We start from the raw sequence: 19372 nt of genomic DNA, 5'->3' as shown, positions 1-19372 counted from the left end.
TGACAAAGGCTTAATTCCGCGCGTGAGTAGCACATGGCCAGGAAATGTCTGGGGCTGTTTCCTCCACTTCCCTGCCTGGATTTTCCTCTCCGCTCACCTCATCAGGGGAAAAAATATCCTCCTTTACCACACGACGCCTTCCTGCAACGTGTTTCCTCACTCCAATGCAAGGAAATGTACGTACACGGGGGTGGGTGGGGGGAAGTCCATTGTGTAAACATGCGTCACGGTGGTCGTGGTGGTGCATAGCCTTATCTCCCCCCCCCCACCTCTATCTGGCTGATGCGACAACACACACACACACACACACACACACACACACACACACACACACACACACACACACACACATGGCCTTGCCTTAGCCATGGACGTTGGAACAGACGCCTGTCAGGTTTGTTATTTAGGAGCATTGTCTCGTGCTCTCCCTCCCTCCCCCCGACCCCCATGTTCGTCTGTATCCTGACAGCCGTGACTCCGCCTTCCCCCATCCCCTACCCTTCCCCCCTTCACCCCCCCGCCTCCCAGCAGGCAGGAATGTTGGCAAGGCGAGGCGTGTGGGGCAATATACCCACGTGCCCGCTGATTGCCAGGCTCAGTCTGTGAGTGCCACGTTCACAGTGTTCATGCCTGTACACTCTCGGGGAGCAAATCTACCGCCAAGCTTGTGCCAGTCTGCCTCACGTGCCGCCCTTGCCGCGCTGTGCTTGCATTGTGCCTGCGCCGCCGCTCGCCGCCATGGTCAGTGTTGTGCGTGTCGCCTGTGGGTGTGGGCAGGCCGGGTGTTGTGGTGCTGATGAGGACTGTGATGGTGGGGGTGAGGGTCAGGGGACTCCGGGCCCCGGGGACCGGCCTGCTGCTGCTGCTGCTGCTGCTGCCTCGACGAGTGTTCAGTTCTCGAGGCAACGCCGAGTGGGTCGGACATTTGTGTCTGCCTCTACCGTGCCGCTCCTCCGCACTCACTCTTGCACCAACAACTCGCACCCGGATATTTTCACTGAGCTGCAGCAACAACAGGAGCACAAGACAGCGGGGGAAGGGCGTGAGAGCGAGGCCTTGAGTGGTGCAGGTGAAGGTGATAGTGTTGGCGGTGGTGGGACGCAGGGACGGCGTCACAGCGCGGTGGACTCATTCACCACCACAGAGGGAGGTGGCTTGGCCCGCCACGTTTGGTCTCACCACAGGATCGCTCGCTCGCTCTCCCGGGAAGGTTTCTTTCTGTCACCGAACGAGCACCACTCTGCTCTGCTGCGGCCCCTGGCGGCTCTCGGGGACCTGACTGCAGCCTGCCCCGACCTGTCAGCCCGCCTGCACTACCTCACTGACCTGCTGGGACGCAGGTGTCCTCGCCATCCATCCCAGGAGGGCGGCGTGCTCTCCCCCGGGGACTCGTTGTTGCTCACAACCATTGCACGGCTGCACTTTGTTCAGCAGCGGCCTGCACCACCCGGCAGCACCACCAGCTCCAGCCCCAGCTGCCCCACCACTCCTGACAGTGTAGCCAGTAGCGGCTGGCCGTCGCGGTTGTCCACCACCACCACCACAAGCGAGTGGCCCTCCAGAACCTCCTCCTTGGTGTCTATCGCCTCCTCCCTCCCGGAGGACGATAACACCAACGACGACGGCCACGACGAAAACCTCGAGGAGGCAAGGCTCATGGCGGGGGGTGACTTGGTGGCGCCTCTGGCGCACCATTACGATCACCATGCCTACCATATCTACTATGGTGAGTTTGTGTGTGTGTGTGTGTGTGTGTGTGTGTGTGTGTGTGTGTGAGAGAGAGAGAGAGAGAGAGAGATAATCATGAGGCAGAGGTGGTAGGATTTGAAGGTCACTCTTTGTTACCAAGCTCCAGGCGCTCCCACACGCACACCTTCCACCTGCCTTCCCTTCCAGCCTGACCCTTGAACGCCTTCACGGTCAAGGCTGAGCTGACATCCTCTCCTCTGCGCCGCGCCGCGCCTCTCTTACTGAGGAATTTGCCACAAGCAGTGTGCGCCCAAACCTGCAGCGCGTGAAGCCAGATGATGAGTAACTGGTTTGAAACGTGATATTTACATGTGTTGCGCCAGGCTAGAGTCAGCACTAGTGGCGAAGCAAGGCGTCCACCCATACACTGCCTCCCACCTAAGCCTATTAAGCCGCACGGGAAAGAGGGGCGAGCCTTGACACACCACACTGCTCCAGGATAATTTGTGGAGCACATCCGGTAACACTCACATCCTGGTGTGAGAACAGAGCGGGTTCACGCTGCACCTCAACAACGGACGCCTCCTCCCACACCCACACCTGGCCCGATCAGCTGATCACGCCACACGCGGGCCGCGCCACACTCCCGCCCAGGTGGCGCCGCCTTCCATGCTTCACAGTCATTGCTCCTCATTCATCCCAGTCTCACGCAGCCACCAGTGACCATTCCTTGCTGAATATGTAGTGATAAGAACAAGATGTGAAGCTGTGTGTGTGTGTGCAGAGGAAGATGTGAAGCTCGATACGTTTTGTTAAGGCAGCAGCTCATTGTGCACGCCTTGCGCTTTGCGCCGCGGGGCGGGTCAGAGTCAGGGATGCACCAGCTGCCAAGGCCAGCACTTACCGCTGCCTACCTGCCTGCTGCTGCTGCTGCTGCCGCCGCCGCCGCCACCGCCGCCTGGTTGTGGTGTGTGCGGGGAGATGGAACACGCTCTTCACTATACTCATAATGATTCACCACTTCTCGCTTTTGTGTGTGTGTGTGTGTGTTATTTATTTACCTGTATATCAGAGAGAGAGAGAGAGAGAGAGAATCACTAGGAAAATTTTCTGCCATGATGAGAAAGAAGGAAAAAAAAAACATGGTAATACTTGGAAGGGAGCGGTGGTGGTGGTGGTGGTGGGTTTTCTCATGTGACGTAGTTACTAAATCAGTTTGCGCGCGCACACACACACACACACACACACACACACACACACACACACACACACACACACACACACACACACACACACACGTGGTGATTAGAGGAGTTTGACGTATCAGTGTGCGGGTTTTTGTCATGGCGTGGTAGTGTTGAGTGCAGCAGTGTAATGCTCCCAGTCACACGGCACACACACGCCTTTACTGTACTGAGAAAGAGCGTGGCGTGGCTGGCGTGGGTGTGGTACACTTCCAACACCCCCTCCAGTACCTGGCTGAGGGTGGGGTGGGTGGGAGGGATACGTGGCATCACCTGCAACCTGCGCGTTTCCTTGAACGTTGCATCAACAGGAAAACTTACCTGGCCACCTGCGTCATGCCTCGCTTCACGTGTACTAAGCTCTCTCTCTCTCTCTCTCTCTCTCTCTCTCTCTCTCTCTCTCTCTCTCTCTCTCTCTCTCTCTCTCTCTCTCTCTCTCTCTCTCTCTCTCTCTCTCAGAGAAAGCCAGGGAGTATGTAGGTCTGAAGACGAACCTGAAGGAAGCAAAGGTTATGCTCACTGGTGACTCATTACACCATGCCATTAAACCACACCCTGACACCCTGCCGTAATACAAGGTGTCCACTCGTGTTGTCTAGTGATCGACATGTGTGTGTGTGTGTGTGTGTGTGTGTGTGTGTGTGTGTATGCGCGCGCGTGTGCGCCAATGTATGTATTAAGGACATGTTTAGATGAGGGAAGGAAATGAGCAGCAAACTATCAGTAGATGGAGTTTTCTTTGGGTAAGGAACGCATTGTTACGAAACCTGAAGTGTGACTTAACGCAGAGAAAGATTTGAAGGTAATGGGTGCAATGCATGTGGCCAGCCTTACAACACGTGGATGGAGAGCCTTGCGTCTTACCAAAATTAAATGATAACCTCGGTGACCGCATGTAGATAATGACACTTGACACTCTTATTTTAACACTCGCACGTACTGATAAGAGATCACGGATAAGGGAACGCCCCAAACCTCAAAACATCCTCACTGCAATCAATGAAAGAAACCATGATGTAATCTTCACAAACTTAGAAATCTGTTTTGAATGTTCCTTATCACAGCTCAGATGACACTTTGGCTTCGCTGATGTCAACACGTCACCAAGGCCAGGACAGATATGATGCTGCTCAGGGCCGGAGTTAGGAGTGTGTTGTGTGTTGTGTGGTGACTGTTAAGGATGACTGTACTTTTAATCAGTTGAGTAGCATGACGCATTTCCATATTCATTCTGCTGACTATTTGGTGATTTTATACAGCGTCAGAAACTCTTGTCGGGGGTGTTAAGATAGTGAAGACTGTGGCCACGAATCTTTGACCTCCATAGACCCTTCGTGATGTCAATAAGATAGTCTAATCGTACACACATCTCAAGGTAAAAAAATGTATCCTAGCAGTGAAACGATTAATGAGCCATGTCCCGGTGGGCTACGGTGCTGTTATTTGTCACTGAGAAAGCAATAGAAGACAGGAATACAGTTCAATAGAAGACAATACATTTACGTAAAGCAACACTGAAAACATACCAACAAAGATTGATACATCCACAATTCTGCAGTGATTTAAACCGTATTGTTCTTGTACGTCCCTGTACTGCTGCCTTCCTTCACCCACACTTCACACACTGAGGTTCTTCGCATGCAGGTTATTCTTGATGCTTGCAGATTATGGTACAGAAGAAGATTAAGTGATATTCAAGGAGCATTAGAGAGTGAGGGAGGGTGCAAGGTGTGCTGTGCTGTGCCTGTTCATTTTATGTGTGGTGATAGTAACAGTTAGGTGTGAGAGGAGCTTTGGGGGGTGTTGCTGGTGGTGTGGGTGTTGTGTTAAGGTGTTGAAGGTAGTTGTGGTAGTGTGAAGGTAGCTATGGTTGTGGTGATGGTGGTGTAAGGATAGCTGTTATGGTGGTGGTGGTGGTGGTGGTGTAAGGGTAGCTGTTATGGTAGTGGTTATGGTGGTAGTGTAAAGGCAGCTATTATGGCAGTGGTGGTGGTCTCAGGACAGCTGTAGCAGTGGTGGTGGTGGTGGTGGTGTGTCAGATTGCTTGGTGTTTGTTGGCGTGAAGTAAACAGAAGTGAAAGCATGAGTGGCTGGAGGACAGTGCGGAGTGCAGTGCGCATCAATGCCACGTGAAGAAAACTGGAAAGTTCTATGTTCAGTGTCATGGACTCTGATACTGGCAGAAACTTGGACTTGGTAACACTGACTGGATAATGCTGGCCTTAGTCATTGTTGTTGCCTTGATGTGATGCTATGACCAACATTAACACTGTGTCTACTAATGGACACGTGAGATCAGGGACAGACTTCTCAATATTAGAACATAATACAATGAAGGAAGCTGCAAGAGGCTGTGTTGTCAGGCCTATAAGTGGCAGTCCCTGTGTGAGCAAAAACTACTTAATCCCTTCAGTATCATGACACATTTTCATATTCATTTTTCTTACTATTTGATGATTTTATTCAGCTTCAGAAACTTGTATGAGGGATTCAAATAGTGAAGACTCTGGCCATTAATCATTTGACCTTCATACACCCTTCCTAATGTCAGTCAAATGGTCTCATCCTACACAAATGTGAAGGTAAAAAATGAGTCTCAGTCTTGTAAGGGTTAATTCCATCTTCATCCATAAATTTATCTAATCTTTTAAAGCTCCGTATTGACTCAGCACTAACAATGAGGGGCATTGTGTGTAGCATGCAGGAGACAGACAGGGTGTACTAGTTCTTTAACCCCTTCAATAGTGGGACACATTGTTATCTTGAGATTTGTGTACAATTAACCATTTCATTTAGGAAGGGTCTATGGAGGTGAGAAGATTGATGGCCAGAGTCTTCACTATTTAAATCCCCCACATGAGTTTGAATATGAAAACACATCATGGCACTGAATGGGTTGAATATCAGCTGGAATAAATGTTTGAAGGAAGGTGTAGGAGACAGACCAAGCACTCAAGCCCTCTGAATAATGAATGAGCTGTAATATAAGAATGTAAGACCATGAATGAAGGAAGGTGTAGGAGACAGACAGGGCACATAATTCTTTAACCCCTTCAGTACCATGACACACTTCCATAATTCATTCTGATTACTATTTTGCAATTTTATACAGCTTCAGAAACTCATGTGGGGGATTAAACTAGTGAAGACTGTGGCCATTAATCTTGTGACCTCCATAGACCCTCCCTAATGTCAATAAAATCATCTAATCACACCCAAAACTCAAGGAAAAACATGTGTCCCTGTACTGAAGGACTTCAACATCAAGAATAGGAAGGTTTAGCAGACAGACAAGCTTCCCAAGTCCTTTAAAATACTTGCTGGGGGTTTTTATTGATGAGACGTACATGCAAAGAAGGCAGTGCAAGTGTTGGTGTTGGTGCAGTGGTGAGAATAAGGAGGGAGGCGTGGAGGAGGGGGGGAGCCATTCAGATCACCAATACTTGCTTCTGTGTGGAAAGGCTTGAAGTTTGTAGCCTTTGATTTATAGTACTGTTATTCTCTCTCTCTCTCTCTCTCTCTCTCTCTCTCTCTCTCTCTCTCTCTCTCTCTCTCTCTCTCTCTCTCTCTCTCTCTCTCTCTCTCTCTCTCTCTCACAATTATGCAAACTATTTTCTCCTTTAGTTTAGTGACAAAACAAGTGTAATGTGTCCAGCCTCTCCACACACACACATGACAACAGCTCTCCTATCTCCAAACCCTTGCTGTGGCTAGATGTGTATTGCAGCTTAAGGATCATTGAAGAAGTGTTTGTTTCCATGTGAACTGATCAGCTGCAGCTCCATGATTCAAGGCAGATACCACTACAGACAGACACTTACCACATGAAGGAGAAACAGGCTTTGGATCAAACTTTTGTCCCTTTTCTTCTGGGACTTAACCCCTTCAGTACCATGACACGTTTTCATATTCATTCTGCTATTTGGTGATTTTTTTTTATACAGCTTCAAAAATTCATGTGGGATATTGAAATAGTGAAGGCTGTGGCCATTATCTTCTGACCTCCATAAATTTTTCCGTAATGTCAATAGAATGGTCTGATCGTACTCAAATCTCAAGGTAAAAATGTGTCCCAGTATTGAAGGTGTTAACATGACATTAGGTCCTTCCCCAATCATCACCCCTTCCATTTTTTTTATTAATACTGTATATGAATTTTTGTATTCCATCACCAGTAAAGAGAAACCATTATGTTGCAGGAGGGATGAAGTCGGTGGGCCGGGGCGAGGGTGGTTCCTTACAGCCCCGCCTCACCCGGGAGCTGGCTATGTCCCCAGACTACACTCGGCCCAAGCGGTTAGACCTTCTGCTGGACATGCCCCCCGTGCCCCGTGAAGCCTCTCTCAAGCACGCCTGGAATGCAGAAGACCGCTCTTTAAATATCTTTGTGAAGGTGAGTCTCACTTCACTCTCACTGAGTTATGGAACAGGTGACAGTGATAAAGGCAGTGGTTATGATCTTTTAAAGTGTCCACTAGAAGGAAGAGGGAATGAAAGCAGTGAATCATCCAGTGGTTAGCTAATTAATTACATTGGCTCTTAGAATGTCTTATAAGAACAGAGATGGAAGTGAAAGGTATAGACGATCTTTTAGAGTGTCTATAAGGAGGAGGGAATGAAAGCAGTGAGTCATCCAGTGTTTTGTTTATTAAGTACACTGGCTCTTAGAATGTCTGATAAGAACAGAGATGGAGATGAAAGGAATACATGTTTAAGTTTTTAGCCAGTGTGGTGCTCAGTGGTGCCTGTAGAGCAGAATTAATAGGACATGTTTCAGAGTGTTTTGTGACTGAGGAATTGTCAATAAGCAGTGAAAGGGTTGGTGACTGAGTGGCCTGAGCATGTTGGCTTATCTTTACAATTTCCTGTGTATTGATAGAATATTCATTTTTGTCTCCATCTGGCTATGTGCTGCCCTGTGTTGGTGCATCCCTCAGCTGTGGTGGTGGAGGTGGTGGCCAGTGTTATTGTAATATGTAAAGAGAGTCAGCAGGGATATGTGCTCACTGCTTGGTATCACTTAAAGGAGATTATTTTCTGGCGTGTTAATTGTCCAACAAAATTCTTGTCCAAACTGAACACAGGACTGCGCATTGTAGATACATTGTATTCAACAGTTAAACGTACTAGTAGTAGTAGTAGTAATAGTCAACATTTACACTGTTTTATCAGTCATAATTAGTATTTATATTAATGCACATACTCATAGAGCTTTGTAATGAAGGTTAATAACTCCCTGAGTCCCAGGATGCAATGCTGGCCAGTACACAACACATCATATCTAGTACAGCTTTCTTGGTCACAGTGATTGCAAAGTCTGTCTGTTCCTTATGGTCTTCATTTTTTTTCTTTTTAGGAATTCTAGTTTTATTTTACTGGTATCACTTGGTGATTTTATTTTGAAACATTGGAGCTTGAGGATCCTTCCTGACTCCACACTCAAGCAAGACTCCACTAGTCACACATCACTTGTTAGCAGAACATTGCCTCTGGTGGTCACAGACCCTGCTAGTCACACTCCACACTGTTCACTGTCACTCACTCTGCTGCAAGTGTTATTGGAGCCTCAGTAGTGATGACCCATTCCTTTCAAGGAGGATGACAAGATGACCTTCCACCGACACCCAGTGGCCCAGAGCACCGACTGCATCCGAGGGCGGGTGGGCTACACGCGGGGCCTCCACGTCTGGGAGATCCACTGGTCCACCCGGCAACGTGGGACACACGCAGTGGTGGGCGTGGCCACTGATGAGGCGCCCCTCCACTCTCAGGGTTATCAGGTGAGCAGGTGTTGGTGTGTTTGTGTGCCACATGAGAGGTGATGGTTCACAGTGCGGCCATGTGTCCACACTATTGCCACTCACTAAAGCACAGGAGAGAGGCTGTTGTTGGTTTAGTTGATCTGGGAGTCAACCTTATTAGCAGAAAATCCCTCAGAGACAATAGTTCACCAGTGCAGGCCTGTTTCCACATTCAAATTGAAAGGATTTTTAAAGTTAGGTTACCCCATAGTCAACTTTTGTAGTCCATTTCTGATTTTGTATGATGGAAGATAATGGAAAGGAAAAGTTATTGTACAAATGATAACAGTGAAGCCATCCGTCTCACCTAACAGGAGTTGATGTGAGCATTAGGGTAGGAAAACAAATAGTATGGCTTTGTATTTGACTTGTTGCTAAAGTATAGTTGTAAAATTCCATTAAACTGAACTTCACATTGCCTGTTCTTGTGAGTGTATTTGAATAGAATAGCCAATGAAGATGACATGAATTAGGTGACAGATGGCAGAGAATAGCAGGAATATAATTAACAGCCATGCAGTGTGTGTGTGAGTGTGATTGAAAGTGAAATAACAGATACACAGCCTCTGCCGTGTCCAGGATGAATAATATGATACATTCTCAAGACAGTTTCAGCTTAACCCCTTGAGTACCATGACATTTTCATGTTCATTCTGGTTACTATTTGGTGATTTTATACAGCTGCAGAAACTCATGTGGGGAATTAAAAGTGAAGACTGTGGCTATTAATCTTCAGACCTCCATAGACCCTTCCTAATGTCAATAAAATTGTCTAATCACACTCAAAACTCAAGGTAAAAAAATGTCCCAGTACTGAAGGAGCAGTTTGACCTTTGAGTGAAGGTGGAAAGGTGGTGGTGTCGGGTCATCTGAAACACAGGACTTGTCCACAGATGGCTTTATATTCCAGTGACTGATTTTATCCCCCCGGAGAATCCCTACCCACCAACAGCTGACTGGATTGAGAGTGTGAATTATTTTGTTAGAAGGAAGATTGGCTAAGGGCAACAAGAACTGATAAAAAAAAAAAAAAAAAGGGGCCCACTGAAATGCTGGTTCCTCAAACAAGTTGAATAGAAAATAATTAGAAGGGGGACTCCAAGGATAGTATAGGAGTTTTTGTGTGTGTGTGTGTGTGTGTGTGTGTGTGTGTGTGTGTGTGTGTGTGTGTGTGTGTGTGTGTGTGTGTGTGTGTGTAGGTTCGGCACTTTGTCTGGACCAGCTGGTGTGGGATTGCCAGCCAGGGATACAGATAGATTGATTTGTCATTACTGTTTAGAGGAAGGATGTTAAAGTTCCCTCAAAAATGTTGACTCTGTAATGAACTAATGTGTGTGTGTGTGTGTGTGTGTGTGTGTGTGGTGGAGGTCTCGGCTAAGTACAGTTTTTTTTTTTTTTTTTTTTTTTTTATTATTATTATTATTATTATTTATTTATTTATTTGTTTTTTGTGACTCAAATTTGAAAGGACATGATAGAAACACTTGAATTATTGTGTCAAGTTGAAGTGAATTGTAGAAATGGTGTTTTGTTGTAAGTTTTCCTGTGAAGTTGGCAAATAATGTTAACGTTCTGCTTCCTGTAACATTTTGGGCATTATGGAAGTACATGCTGTTCTAAATCTTCCTGTAAAGTTGATGCAAAATGGAAATAGTTGTAGAATTTCCTGCAAAGTAGAGACAAGTCAAGGAAATACCTTCAATATATTTTGTTATAAAGTAGAGACAAGTAATGGAGGTACAGTTTTATCATTTCCTTGTATCATTTTGTTGTTTTCTTGTGCAGTTGGTCCATAATAGTGTTCATTGGTCTTGTTTACTGTGGTGATGTTCAGAGTTGCAAGAGCTGCCTCCTCCTGTGCTTGTGTGTGTGTGTGTTTGTATATATACTAATGGTGACTTTCTGCTTCAGAGTCTGGTGGGAAGCAACGATCAGTCATGGGGCTGGGACTTAGGACGCAATAAGTTATATCATAATGCAAAGCAAGGAAACTCTGGCATTACATATCCTTCACTATTAAACAATGATGAAACCTTTGTTGTGCCAGACAAGTTTTTTGGTGAGTATTGCCTTGTGCTGCCACACTTTTGTTTTTGTCTATTGGAACAATTGTTATGCTTACTTTACGTCTGTTGTCTGAGTATCGTTGTCTGAGTATCGGCATGACTCTTAGAAAATGTTGTCATCATGAACTCATTGACTGCTCCTTACACTTCATGGCTTAATGTGAGACAAATTTCAAAGCATCATTTTCAAAAACACCATTAAACAACAAAGGGAGCAAATAGATTTAAGCCTTTTAGTTCATGTAATTCTGTTTTGGCTCCAATGTATTGTCATGTTACTATGGTGAAGTAATTTCAATAATACTACGAAGAGTGACAAAAATAGCAGAACAATTCAAATCTTTTAGTGCCTTAGTGTCTGTATTTCTGTAATGGTTCCACTGAATGATCTAGGCTACTCATGTCATAGTATCAGTGAATCTTCTTAGTGCCTGTCTGTTTTGCCTCCATGAAGGTGTGTAGGTTTACTGAGATAAAGAAGTGTTTCCTGTTGTTTCTTGAGTACATTAACCAGTGTGTGCTTCATCCACTTTGCAGTTGTCCTTGATATGGATGAAGGGACTTTGGCATTTGTGGTGGAAGGCCAGTATTTGGGGGTGGCATTCCGAGGGCTCAAGGGCAAGAAGCTGTACCCAATTGTGTCGGCTGTCTGGGGTCACTGTGAAATCACCATCAGATATATTGGAGGGCTGGACCGTGAGTATTGCTTTCCTCATAGTTGTACAAGTGTCATCTGTGTAGGACCAAACAAAACAAAGATTCAGTTCAATAGGGAAGGTGCAATGTTTCCCAGAACACTTGTCCACCTCTCTTGGTTCCTGTTGAAAGAATTTGCTTGATCAATAATAAATGAGCACAGTGGTTTACTCATTGCCAAGTATTTTGCTTATACCTGTTACAGAATTACTATTATATCTTTGGTCTCTTGAATAACTAGTGAAATTATCAGACTTTTGAGTGACTTCTTATCTTTGGTAAAAAACACACCCCAGGTTTTGTTGTGTTCATTGTGTTAGTTCAGCACACTGACAGCTCTGTCTGCTCCTCAGCCGAACCGTTGCCGCTGATGGACCTGTGCCGGCGTGTGATACGGCAGGCTGTCGGGAAGCCTCGCCTCCAGGATTGAGGAGCTGAACTTGCCTCCCTCGATCACGCAGTACCTCCTGTACCACGACCGCAGGTGATAGTGTGAGGTGGGCAGCAGTCCTCACATCCCTCCTGCAGCAGCGACTCTCCGCCCCGGCCCGTGGCCCCCGGCCCCCCGCCCCCAGCCCCCAGCCCATGGCACTCCTGCCTTAGCCCAGGTCCCAGGGGTCATACTGCAGTGTGCTGGGGCAGATGAACTCCACCTCCACAGTATCAGTTGTTTGATAATCAAAACATTCTCTCTATGGAGGTGTTTTTACTGATGGAATTATGTGTGCCATATGGCATGTTTAGTTTATGAGCATAATTTTATGCACTTGATCGTTTCATTACAGAATATTAGATTTTGAAACAATGTAGGCAGTTTCATTTAGATGGCCATAACCAGAGGCCAGTGCAACATCTGCTGGTAGCAGCAGTCAAGTGCATACATGAGACTCTTAGATATACATTTGTGTATGTGTGTTAGTGTGGCCACCAGCCATTGTGATAGACCAGACAGACCAGCGTGCCACCCTACTCCTCAGGAATGGCCGGAAATGGAGGCACTGAACAGGGCAGCATGCGTGTCTTGCACAAACATTGCACCAAGTTCCAGGACAATCAGCAGTGAGAAAAGTGGTGGTAATGCAAAAAATGTACTTGAACAATGTATCTCCTTTTGGACTAAGTGTGGTGAGGAAGGCAAAATGTGACTTGTGAATGAGATCAATGTGGTGGGTGGCATGTCTTGATGAAAGAAGCACTGCAGCAGCTGGCCTCCTATCCCTCATCCCAGTGTGGCAGGCTGAAGGGTGAATCATAATGTCTTGCCCCTAGTCCTTACTCTATTAAATTTTGGGCTATGCCATGGATGCTTCACTGTTTTATGTATTTTTTACTGTTATTTAAGGTGGAATAAAATTGAAACCAGAATACCTTGTCCAATACCAGATGATGAGGCACTCCCATCACTTGGGGCCAAGTGGCGACGACCACAACCCAGGACAGACTTCCTTAATTGCCAGTTATTTCATTCAGTTCCATCATGTACTGTATGCTTAAGTATTTTTAAAGTGCCATTTGCAGTAAGACTTTGGTAGGACTGGCAAGGGCTCAACTCACCAGCATGTCATGGCATCAAGATCTACTGTTCTAGTGTGTTCTTATACTCCAACATCTCACCTAGTACGCAGCATCTTTGTACAAAAATATTAAATATTAATACAACTCACAGGTTTTATGGCCTATATACCCACAATTATTTGTACTGATTTGAGTTTTGTCTCACTAAAGCTTCTAAAGTAAGAAATTGCCCAGTGTGATGTGACCCTAACATTTTTAACACTCCTCATTCCTCTTGGTGTGAGTCACCCTCATCTGTACCTTCCCCAGTCAGTGTCTCCCTCTCTGCTGCCTCCCCTCATACCGCACTGCCTCCATTCACAAGGAAAGGCAGAGAAAGCCAGCAGGCCGACATGTCCTTTACCTTCTCTCTTGCTAACATGAACAGTTTGTATGTACACTTGTATCCGTCATATTATCTGAACACTGGATTTGTGAACCAATTTCTTGAAGTCTTCACAAAAGGTGGCATAGCAAAGTTAGTCACCGTGTAATTCCATGACATATGTTTTAGCATTGTTTTCTGTGCAAGTAATGTCTGTGAATGAGCAATTACTACATTATTCTGAATAACAGCTGATGTTGATTGTTGTTGAATGCAACTTTTGCCTACTTGACTTGCCCTGTACAGCTCTAAACATTCACTTTAAGGATCCTTGTACATTTTTTAAATTATCTTACACAAATTGAGTTGATGGTGATTATTGCTAAATGTAACTGACTTAAATTGTTTTATTGAGATGCAAGCATTCCCATCAACCTTAGACCACTCTGCCACCTTAGCGCCTTACATGGACCACAGACAACAAACGCCCTTTGTGGACACAGCTGCCCTTCTCTCTCTCTCTCTCTCTCTCTCTCTCTCTCTCTCTCTCTCTCTCTCTCTCTCTCTCCCCAGTGATAGTTTAGCAAGGATGTGCTGGATGAGATAGAAACCCCCTGAAAACATGGCTGATTCCCTCTGTCACTTTGAAAACCATCCTGATGAGACCACTTGCTATTGTCATTTTGTAACAGTTATATTTTAGTTATCAACAATACCCACATTAATCTGTACTTTTTGTACCTGGATACATCAAAATATATTGTGCTATACACAGGTTTTATAATGCAGGTTTACATTAAAAAGTCATGAGTTCTACTGAAGAGGACAAACCTCCACTACTTGAGTTTGGGTCCCGTCTGGAATACAGGTTACATCATGGATTTGACTTTTGGAATCTGTTCAGCAACACTGGACCAAGCAAGTTACAGGTCTTGGTAACATGACATGTCTTATGATCAATGTCTCAAAACTAGACCTGTATTGTGTCAAAGGGCGATTGCTCTGTGTTAATTTAATCAAGTGCTGGAAGATCTTTCATGGGATGTCTGGTGTTGCTCCTACTGATACTTTTACCATGGCTCCTCTGAGAGGTCATGAATTTACGATATTTGTATCCCACGCTATTTATAAGGTCAGACAGTTTTTTTTTTTTTTTTTTTTTTTTCATTTCGAGCGACCAGGCATTGGAATACTTTCCCTGCTGAGTTAGCTGAAATACACAATCTTAGTACATCTAAAAGGGACTCTTGACTTTTTATGGGGTGAACTATCTGACTATAGTGAGAGTCACCAACAGTCATCATATTATCTCAGTCAGTATGTGGGCTTACTACACACTATCCACCTGTCTTCATTTATTTATTTATTTTTATTTATCTTTTTTTGCGTGCTAGCCATTGTCGGGTTCCCCAACCAGGTAATTAAGAACGAGGTAAGTTAAAGTGACAGCAAAACAAAAGACCACAGCGCACCACTGCACCGTCAAAAAACTAAACTTGTGTAGGATTACAGAATGAAAAGGAGTTATAGCTAGCTCTCATCTCAGTCTGAGAAAATAATGAAGAGAGATCAGAAATAAAACAAATCAGATACTGGGATTTTTTTTTTTTTTTTTTTTTTTTTTTTTTTTTTTCTTTTCCAGAAGCTTAGGTCTCAATGTTCAGCGCTCGTCACACTCTCTATAGTATGGTGTGCAGTTCTGGTGTATATAGTAGAATTTTTACCTTTATCTACTGATTTTATTCGTAATTTTCTGCTGGTAACATTGGAGCATCGAGGCAATGCTCCGAACACACCGAACCGAGCACCAACATGGCGGAGGAAGGAAGGCTGGCCCCTGAACACCCGGTTAGTAAATTTGTGTTTTTACCTTGAATGCGGCCCAGCAGCAGGAAACTTATTACACTAAGTACACAAGGATGCCTGGGACGTGTAGCCCATGCCCAGACAGCAGCGTGTGGCGAGGGAGGCGTACAGTGAGAGTGTGGACAAAGTGCAGCGGGAGGAGGAAGGATCTTTGGGATATTAAAGGCTATGCAGCAGATGAGCTCCGCCACGGCTTTGTGGTTTAAAGGGCTCAGAAGTCAGGCTGTAGCTGTGGCTGTGGCTGTGGCTCATAGTTTGTTTATTTATTTTTATTTATTTACTTTTTCGAGGACGAAGTTTGACTTGATTCATATTCTTATTGGTGATTTCTTCCGATATTATAGATAATAATTTCAAAAGGCTTTATATTTGCCAAGAATTAAATACGAGTAGTCTAGAGTTACCATACTTCCAGATTTACCCGGATATGTCCTGAATTCACGTACTTAAGCCTACGTCTGGAAGGGGAGAGGGGTTGAAAATGCTACCACAAATATCTAGAATTTCAACTTTCATCAATAACTTTAAAGACTCAGTGTACTTCGCTAGGTTGAAGTGATAGAGAGAGGAACGAGGAAGTGTTCACCGGGTGGCAGCTGTTTTGGTCTTGTTTAGCTCTAGGTTACTTTAGTTAAAAAAATAAAAAATAAATAAATAATGGAAGGAAGGGGTGAGGAATGTTAATGTAAACACATCAGAACATTTTATTTATTTATTTTATATATTTCTTTTATTTATTATTTTTTCTCTTTTTGCATTTGTGATGCTTACACACACACACACACACACACACACACACACACAGCACTAGTACCACCACCACCACCACCACGAAGGCATCCCTGGCGCCCCTACTCGCCAACCCCCGCCAGCCTCGCCCGTTCACCTTGCAGCCAAGTGATTTAGGGCGTCTGTTCGAGTGTTTTGCAGATGTTTCCAGGTGTTCTAAGGGCCCGCTGTGTTGGAGTAGGTGGAGGAGGTGGAGGTGGAGGGATGGGGAGGATTATGGGAGGGAGGGGAGGGTGATGGAGGTGGTGAGAAAAGGTGCAAAAAAAACTAGTTCGGCTCTAACAATATTTTCTCGTTCAATACTAGTTTGTATTGTTTTTGTATTTTGTTTATTGATAGGAATGTAAATTAAGGTATAATCTGTAATAAGATCGTGTCTAGCTATGTTGTTTGGTTTCTCGTTTAAATAACACTTTCGGCATTCTATAATTTTAACTTTTTTTTTTTTTAATTAGCACGCCTAGGATTGTTTTGGTGCTCAATATAAGACTTCTAGACTATGAAAAATATTGTACAAGTAATGATATTCCATAAAATTTAGTCTAACTTCGTATTTTTAAATTTATAAAATTTAAACGGAACCAAAATAGAAAACAAAAATCTTTATACGACGAAGAATCTGTGTTTTCATTATTTGGTTGGAAAGCAATTTTTTTTCGTATTCATAAAATGTAACATGAAGCTTAGTGACTGTGCTTTCCTTGTCGACATGATGTGTTTGTGGCCCCGTTAGCTTGGCATATAGACCGCTCGTTGGACATCGTTTCGTAAACAATCCACTCAGTAACGTTATTATATTTTGGTTATAAGTTAAAGTATTTGTTGCTTCTAGAAATGTAGTGCATTTCACTCTAGGCGCCTTTTTTCTTCTCGCAATTTTTAAAATGAATTACGTACGTAAATATATGGGCCACAGGAGCACCTCAGCTGTGCCTTCCCCTCAGGTCAGTCCACCAAGGTTTTGCCTGCAGTCCCCTGTGTTTTCAGACCCAGAGAGTGAAGGAAAGCCAGAATCAACCACCAAAATAGATAAATATCCATTACTGTGTTAAATAAGGCGATGGTTATGTATATCACCGTTCAGACCGCTCGGCGCCCACCATGACCGGAACCAAGCCCTGGCCCACCAAGCCCCGCCCCGTCCCGCCCCGCCCCGTGGCATCTCATCAACATTTCCTTCATTTCTCAGTGTTTCCCGGTCACTTCCTGCTGTTTCCATCTGAAATACATAATGTGTAATGACAAGAGGAAGATATGGAGAATAGGAGTGTATGAGGCAGTGTGTTAGCAGTACCAGCAGCCGCTGCAGCATATTAGTGTGTGTGTGTGTGTTATATTTCCAAGGAATAGATCATCATTGCTCCAACGTGTGTCACTAGAACTGAGTTGTACCATGAGGCGATCTAAATATAATGTGTGGGTGACACTGGCGGTCAGCAGCTGTCACTGTCAGGCCGGTGATGGTGTTCAGGCCCCGGACAGACCAGACCGCCTCACCGTGTATGGCGCACTTATCCACACACACACAATATTAACCTTTAAACTGTGGGTGATATATTTCTGCTTCACCTTTATAGTTTTTTTTTTTTTATGTAAGAAGGGAAAGCTGGCCAAGGGCAACATAAAGAATGAAATAGAATAAAAAAGAAAGGCCCACTCAGTTGTTAGTCTCCTTATAATAGTTTTATGGAGTCTGCTCGCAGCCTTCCCTTCGTGGCATGACTCGCCTCACGTTGCGCGCCAGTCTTATCTCTTAACCTTAGTTAATATACAGTCAGCGCCAATCGACTTTAGAACACCATGTACGTAGGCATTAGTTTGGATTATTGTTAACTTGTTTGTGGCCTTGTGACCGTGTTACTGCAGCAAAGGTGATTAAATTGAGTTTTTTTTTATAATTAATCTACATATTTTCCAATATTATATCAGGTGTTAGTGAAGATGTCCGGAATTTTGATAGTTACTATATGGCAATCCTAGTGTGGTCAGTGTCTCCAAATTAGTAAGCTGAGGTTATTCAAGTAATCCCGTAAAGATTTCAGGTTGAAAGTTACAAAGGCTGGAATTCCTGGAGGTTTTAAGAGACACAGGTGGTGCGAGTGAATAGAAAGAACAGCTCAACATAACGATTTTTTATAAATATTTTCTTTCTCTTTTCCAGTTTGATGGGATGGAAGTTACCACTACCACCACCACCACTATAACCACCTCCAGCACCACCACCATAACCACCTCCACACACCACCACCACCACTACCACCACAACCACCTCCACACACCACCACCACCACCACTACTGCTGATCCTGCACTGAACCAACTACACATTATTTTCTTTTCTAGTTTTGTGTAATTGACATGTGATACATCAGAAAGCATCAAGACGTGTGTCGCGTAGTTAGTGTGCATGTATAACTCTTGGTAAGTGAATCATTGTTTGTTTTCTGTGTAGTGTTTAGTATTCATTCAGGTTTGCTCGTCTTGCTTTCCTGCAATTCATCAACACGAGAGAATCTTCAGTTACCAGATAGAATTCAGTCGTGTGTATGATTAAGACATGGAGTTATAAACTGTTTTAGTCTTCTTAGAATGTCTGGGAGGCAGGAACAGTGGCAGGGATGAGTAGAGTGTGAGAGGAATGAATAGAAACGCAGCCTTGACCACCATGATGAAAGGCTCTCCATAGTCCAAGTAGGTCAGACGCAGGGAAGGAACGTGACTATTGTAAAGCACCTCTGCTCCTCAGTCAGGATGTAAAGATTGCCAGTCAGGGTGTGCGACTGACCTCCTACACTGCCCTGTCTGACGTGGTGAGGATCAGTCAGAAGCAAATACCTACACGATAGAATGTTTGTCATGCAATATAAAGGTCAAGGGGATGGCAGCTTGGTAGCACCTGGTACACACTGAGATAGATGTGTGATGTGTGTGTTGCAGAGACTTAACCCCTTCAGTATTGGGATGCATTTTTACCTTGAGTTTGTGGGTGTGATTAGACGATTTTATTTACCTTACGAAGCGTCTATGGAGGTCGGAAGATTAATAGCCAGAACCTTCGTTATTTTAATCCCCACGTAAGTTTCTGAAGCTGTATAAAAGCATCAAATAGTAAGCAGAATAATATGAAAACACTGTCCTGGTACTGAAGGGGTTAAGATGAGGCAATTTTTATGAATGTTAATATACTACACGAATACTCTTATTGTGTTAAGGGAATATCAGTCTGTTAGATATACTGTGCCTCCAATAAGTGAAGAAATGCAGTGCGGAATTTCTCAGTATGGCTGGTTGAGAAGAATAGAAACGTTTTGATATAATAATGTCGGTAATTTGTTTGTATATA

At 44.5% G+C, this 19372-nt stretch overlaps 1 protein-coding gene across 1 annotated transcript in view; it reads left to right on the top strand.

Moving 5' to 3' along the window:
• LOC123505874 (protein gustavus-like) overlaps nt 1-13155 on the top strand; it is a 118473-nt gene extending 105318 nt beyond the window's left edge. Inside the window, 6 exon segments of the mRNA XM_045257685.1 lie at nt 7133-7326; nt 8528-8713; nt 10646-10793; nt 11338-11496; nt 11850-11907; nt 11909-13155. Coding sequence (XP_045113620.1) covers nt 7133-7326; nt 8528-8713; nt 10646-10793; nt 11338-11496; nt 11850-11907; nt 11909-11984 — 821 coding nt within the window. The 3' untranslated portion in view covers nt 11985-13155.
• The last annotated feature ends 6217 nt before the right edge of the window (nt 13156-19372 follow it).

Source organism: Portunus trituberculatus, chromosome 18 (assembly GCF_017591435.1).
Source record: "Portunus trituberculatus isolate SZX2019 chromosome 18, ASM1759143v1, whole genome shotgun sequence".
NCBI lineage: Eukaryota > Metazoa > Arthropoda > Malacostraca > Decapoda > Portunidae > Portunus > Portunus trituberculatus.
This window is presented reverse-complemented; position numbering and strand designations above follow the sequence as displayed.